Source organism: Nerophis lumbriciformis, linkage group LG19 (genome assembly GCF_033978685.3).
Source record: "Nerophis lumbriciformis linkage group LG19, RoL_Nlum_v2.1, whole genome shotgun sequence".
Lineage (NCBI taxonomy): Eukaryota > Metazoa > Chordata > Actinopteri > Syngnathiformes > Syngnathidae > Nerophis > Nerophis lumbriciformis.
In genome coordinates this window covers 1,528,274-1,535,000 of record NC_084566.2, presented here as the reverse complement: position 1 = coordinate 1,535,000, position 6,727 = coordinate 1,528,274, and the positions used below count along the sequence as shown (strand labels likewise).

The 6,727-nt window shown below is 40.1% G+C and overlaps 1 protein-coding gene across 1 annotated transcript in view; it reads right to left on the bottom strand.

Annotated features, from left to right (window-relative positions):
- Positions 1-5,097, bottom strand: part of pde4dip (phosphodiesterase 4D interacting protein) — a 115,477-nt gene extending 110,380 nt beyond the window's left edge. The window contains exon 1 of the mRNA XM_061979765.1: positions 4,940-5,097. Coding sequence (XP_061835749.1) covers positions 4,940-4,980 — 41 coding nt within the window. The 5' untranslated portion in view covers positions 4,981-5,097. The remainder of the gene's footprint in view (positions 1-4,939) is intronic.
- Positions 5,098-6,727: the final 1,630 nt, after the last annotated feature.

The window sequence follows — 6,727 nt, the reverse complement described above, 5'->3', positions numbered from 1 at the left end:
AGTGGAATTTTTAAAGTCAAATGTGGTATTTAACACAAGTATTTGGGTAAAAATAAGCCACTAAAGTTGATCAAAACTGCAGCGTTCAACCCAGAACCAAAATAATCAATGATGAGCGTAAAATGATTAATGCTGTTTTTGCTTTTTCTTTGGCTTCCATCACAAGGAACCGTCTTAAGAAGGTGTGATAAAAGAGCAACTAAGAAGAATTGTTTAATTTGCATAAGTGGCCACAGTGCAAACTAGAGACCGAAAGGGACAATCGGTAGAAAACGGATGGATGGATAGGTGCCAGAAAAAATGGTTTCACATTCAAATCACAATTCTTTTTTAACCCTATTCAGAATCGATTCAAATGTTCAAGAATCCGTTTTTAAAAATACATTTGAAAGGCCATTTCCGCGCTAACACATCATATGTCAGCAGTAAAGAGAACATTTCGTAACCTGCAGCCTGTTTTGAAAAGGTTATATTGTGATTTATATCGTCATAAACTGCAGAGAGGGCAGGCGTTGCGCAGGAAAACATGACTTTAATAGGATAACCAGAGACAGGATACCAGGATAACAGGAGATCGCAAACAATCACTGAGCCCTGACTGGAGGGCGAGGCAGGCATAAATAGCAGCCAGCTGATTGACAACAGGTGTGGCCAGGCTGCCAGTCAGCGGCAGGTGAGGAAAAACAGCACTCAGGGAGCCAAGCAGGAAATGGAACCAAAATAAGAGCACTGACAGGAAACAAACACCAACCAAGGAAAAACAACCCAACGTGAATGTGACAGAGCGTCACATATATACCAAAAAAAATATTTTGAGAATCAGTTTAAATCAAAAATAGATTCTGAATCGAATCCTCACCCCAACTATCAGAATTAAATTGAATTGTGAATTGTTGTAGAGTCACATCCCAAATGGACACATTGAGAGGGGGAAAAGTGAGCAAAAAACATGGAAAGCAAAACAAATATGTTTAGAAACACAAATTAAGTTATTTCTGTGTGTTTTTATGTCAAATACAAGCCAGAATGCTTCTAGAGGGTTCTGTAATATAGCAACAAAGACGCTGTTCGCGATTTTGATCCCTCTTGCTACATCTTCTTATTCTCTGGCAGACCTGGGCCCTCATGTATTAATCCAATCCAATACACTTTATTTATATAGCACATTTAAACAACAAAATGTTTCCAAAGTGCTGCACAACAAAAATAAATACATATAAAACCAATATAAAAACAATATAAAATAAATATGATTAAAAACTATTTTAAAGGGTAAAACCAATTAAAACAGTAAATAGAAATCAAAATTTTAAAAACACAGAGGACAACAGAGGACCACACAACTCACTTAAGCTTGCTTATGCACAAAAACCGGGTGTACGCACTTTTTCACTGCAATTATGAGATGTATCAAGACTGAGGTAGACGTGGAAATGTGACCCGCCTCACGCTAACTTCATGGCTGACGTATGTACATTTCTACAGGGTATGGATACTTTGGCAACACATAGAGGTGGTCGTTTGGGCTTTGCCAACATTTTGATGGTTATTTTTTATTTGTTTCAGACATGCTTAACAACAATTTCAACAATGTACAAAACCCAAAACCAGAGAAGTTGGCACGTTGTGTAAGCCATAAATAAAAACAGAATACAATGATTTGCAAATCCTTTTCAACCTATATTATATTGAATGCACTGCAAAGACAAGATACTTAACGTTCGAACTAAGAAACGTTGTTATTTTTTTGCAAATATTAGCTCATTTGGAAATTGATGCCTGCAACATGTTTCAAAAAAGCTGGCACAAGAGGCAACAAAGACTGAGAAAGTTGAGGATTGCTCATCAAACACTTATTTGGAACATCCCACAGGTGAACAGGCTAATTGGGAACAGGTGGGTGCCATGATTGGGTATAAAAGCTGCTTCCATGAAAAGCTCAGTCATTCACAAACAAGGATGGGGCAAGGGTCACTACTTTGTGAACAAATGCCTCATGAGCAAATTGTTTAAGAACAACATTTCTCAACCAGCTATTGCAAAGAGAATCTGGAGAAATCACTGCACGTAAGCAGCAGGTCTGAAGTTAAAACTGTACTATGCAAAGCGAAAGCCATTTATCAACAACACCCAGAAACGCCGCCGGCTTCACTGGGCCCAAGCTCATCTAAGATGGACTGATGTAGGGCTGGGCAAAATGGCCTTTTATTAATGTCTCGATATTTTTAGGCCATGTCACGATACACGATATATATCTCGATATTTTGCCTTAGCCTTGAATGAACACTTGATACATATAATCACACCAGTATGATGATTATATGTGTCTACATTAAAGCATTCTTGTTCATACTGCATTAATATATGCTACTTTTAAACTTTCATGCAGAGAGGGAAAACACAACTAAGTCAATTTAGCAACACTGTATTTATTAAACAGTTATTAAGCAGTGGCACAAACATTCATGTCATTTCAAAACAGAAAGTGCAAGATTGTCAGAGACATTTTAAAACAAGCTATTAGTGCACTTTTGTGCATGATGTCACTAAGATGACTTATCAAAACAACACTAAATTAAAGTGCACTTTTTGTACAGAACGCGACTACAATAGTTTAAAACAAATAAAGTGCACTTTTGTGCATGATGTCACACAAGATATTTCAATAAGTGTCAAATAAAAATGAGCTGCATAATAGGAAATCAAATCCTTCGCTATGTGGTAGGTCCCTGCAGACGTTATCTCCTTCTGTTGTTGACTATTTTTTTCATACGGTGTTGATTTGGAAATGGTTGCTTGGCATTTTGTTGGTGTGGCACCGAACGGAGATGTTGACATACGGAGTTTCAAGCACTCCTTATTCTCTAGCGGGTGACTTTTCAAAAGCTACAAATTAGCAGTGCTGCTATTTTTTGTAGCAAGGCTTTTGATTACAAATTACGGTTGTCTGTTCGACATATTCCCGCTTGAAGCCAAACCACCGCCAGACGATGGACCCCCTGCTGTTTTTCTTGGGATGGTCCCACATCTGCGGTCCCCTCCAAGGTTTCTCATTGCATCCCAATGGGTTGAGTTTTTTCTTGCCCTGATTTGGAACTGTGGGATGTTGTTGTGGCTTGTGCAGCCCTTTGAGACACTTGTGATTTAGGGCTATACAAGTAAACTTTGATTGATTGATTGATGACATTTGCATACTTTTTTGAAAAAGCTCCATGGAGCCACCAGGGCGCTGACCCCCGAACTATAGGATCTCATTTGCACCTCTGTGAAGACCTCACCGGGGAAGGATAAGGGACCCCCAGCAGGGAACATTTGGAGGGAGAAGAGCAGCCTCCACAAAACAAAAACTAACACATGCATTCTTTAACGTACTCCATGCTATTGATGCGTGTCCCAACATGGGAAAAATTCCTCACCACAACAGCTGAAATGAGAACAGGTTGCTGCATGCCAGAGCTTTATAAGTTAACCACTCATGAGTAGACGAGTGGTGTTCCACATGCTACATATCAAGATGAAAAATAGAACTACAGTACTGATGTTTACGTCCCACTCTGCATTATGACACGTTTCACACTTAAGACTTAGACTTAGACAAACTTTAATGATCCACAAGGGAAATTGTTCAACACAGTAGCTCAGTTACAATGATGGAAAGTGTAAGGCTGGAAAGGACAATGCAGGTATAAATAGACTAATATAGCGATAAAAAATCTAACATATATATGAATATATACATAATATGTGTACAGAATAATATATATACAGATATATTATATTATGTCTATAACATATATACAATATATACCAATGACCATGTACAATATAACAGTATATGTGACAGCAGCAGCATAAAATAGAGAGTAGATACAGCAGGAAATAGAAAATAGACATTATAAACAAAGAGAAGTAGCTAATGTGTCAGGTCATAGGCAGATGTCATCTATTGCTGTATGGCGAGTGATTATACTATGGTTGAGTTGAGTTGAGTTTGAGTTTATTTGCAACATGCATGCATACAACATGGTGCATCACAATTTCCAGTTCCTCCATTCAACATGTTCGAAAAGGAGTAGGAAGAAGCAGAGCTTATTCAATCCTACCCCCTATTCGAGTTGAGTTGAGTTTGAGTTGATTTGCAACATAAATGCATACAACATGATGCATCACAATTTCCAGTTTCTCCATTCAACATGTTCGAAAAGGAGTAGGAAGAAGCAGAGCTTACGTAATCCTACCCCTTTTCCTTTACATAGCAGTTGCTAAAACTTTTGTTCACTTCCTGTTCTCAATTTATTCATAATAAAAATAAATAAATTATTGGTGAAGTAAGTTATATTTCATATGGTGAGATGAGTAAGATTATCTAGAAAATGAATGGATGGATGAAATAAATTCAGAATGTTTATCATTATTCTTCTTCTTTGTACTTTGTAAACACTTTAAGTTTGAAGAGTTTCTTGAAGTGGATCATATGAGTACATTGTTTGATTTCTTTGCTTAATCCATTCCATCATTTAATTCCACATACTGATATACTTAAGTGTTGTACGTGCGTACAAATGTTTTAAATTACACGTTTCTCTAAGATTATATAGATTGGTGGATACACTGTCAATTTATTTATTGACTTAAAAAAATGCTATGTTGTTACATGATTAACCTAAAAGGGTCTTTTTTTAACAACCACCAGAGTGCAGCATTAATGTTGACATGACTAAAAATGACGAATCTGCAGATGAGGTTCGTGTTCAGTTTGAAATATGCCGCATTTTTGCCCTAATGTGGGCCAAACGGTCTCAAGAAAACCGGCTGGACTGTGAAACACTTCGCGTGTGTTACAACACCGCTGCTGGCATTCTTAAAAGAGCAAAAATATTGGCTAATTTGCGTTCGAATGACTGCGAAGCTCGTCAATTAGCTTGAAAGAGCCGCTCACCTCTCACTCTCTCCCCACATCGGCGATGAGCTCCAATCCATGCAGTTGATTCTTTGACATCAAAGGGCATCCATGTTGCTGTTATAAACTACGCCGTCGTGAGGCATTTTTCTCCCGCAGATGTCAAGAAAAGAGCGGAGTGAAGCGCGTCGGCGCGCCGCTTCTGCTGCAGGAGGAGGAGGAGGAGGAGGCTGGCGGTGAGGGGGCGGGACGACACAAATATCGGTTCTATCGATATCACCCAGGTATCGTGATGAAATTCGATATTTTTCATTTCTCCTCTGATTTTTTTCCACAAAAATCTGGGGTTTTTTTTTTTTTTTTTTTTTTTTTTTTTTTACATGTATACTGTATGTTATATTGTGAATAGTCAAGGCGTTGAGGGGATCCGGTTTGGTGGCTGCAGGATTAGGTCTCTGCTTTTTGCAGATGATGTGGTCCTGATGGCTTCATCTGGCCAGGATCTTCAGCTCTCACTGGATCGGTTCGCAGCTGAGTGTGAAGCGACTGGGATGAGAATCAGCACCTCCAAGTCCGAGTCCATGGTTCTCGCCCGGAAAAGGGTGGAGTGCCATCTCCGGGTTGGGGAGGAGATCTTGCCCCAAGTGGAGGAGTTCAAGTACCTCGGAGTCTTGTTCACGAGTGAGGGAAGAGTGGATCGTGAGATCGACAGGCGGATCGGTGCGGCGTCTTCAGTAATGCGGACGCTGTATCGATCCGTTGTGGTGAAGAAGGAGCTGAGCCGGAAGGCAAAGCTCTCAATTTACCGGTCGATCTACGTTCCCATCCTCACCTATGGTCATGAGCTTTGGGTTATGACCGAAAGGACAAGATCACGGGTACAAGCGGCCGAAATGAGTTTCCTCCGCCGGGTGGCGGGGCTCTCCCTTAGAGATAGGGTGAGAAGCTCTGTCATCCGGGGGGAGCTCAAAGTAAAGCCGCTGCTCCTCCGCATCGAGAGGAGCCAGATGAGGTGGTTCGGGCATCTGGTCAGGATGCCACCCGAGCGCCTCCCTAGGGAGGTGTTTAGGGCATGTCCGACCGGTAGGAGGCCACGAGGAAGACCCAGGACACGTTGGGAAGACTATGTCTCCCGGCTGGCCTGGGAACGCCTCGGGATCCCCCGGGAGGAGCTGGACGAAGTGGCTGGGGAGAGGGAAATCTGGGCTTCCCTGCTTAGGCTGCTGCCCCCGCGACCCGACCTCGGATAAGCGGAAGAAGATGGATGGATGGATGGATATTGTGAATAAGTGAATATCATTTGAATCAATCCCATAGTTATTAGCAATTCTTGGTTTGATTCAATTTAAATTCCTGGGGTGACAATTCGATTCAGAATCGATTCCCGCAATATTTTTCCTCAATTTGTTTCCTCCTCTCTTTGTTTATAATGTATATTTTCTGCTAGATCTACTCTTTATTTTACGCTGCAGTTGTTATATATACTGTAATATTGTCCATGGTAATTGTGTGTTATGTATTGTATATATCAGTGGCTCTCAAATGGGGGTATGCGTACCCCTTGGGGTACTTGAAGGTATGCCAAGGGGTACGTGAGATTTTTTTTAAATATTCTAAAAATAGCAACAATTCAAAAATCCTTTATAAATATAAATAAAAACCTATCTTTTTTTCCAAATAGTTCAAGAAAGACCACTAAAAATGAGCAATATTTTGCACTGTTATACAATTTAATAAATCAGAAACTGATAACAGTGCTGTATTTTACTTCTTTATCTCTTTTTTTCAACCAAAAATGCTTTGCTCTGATTAGGGGGTACTTGAATT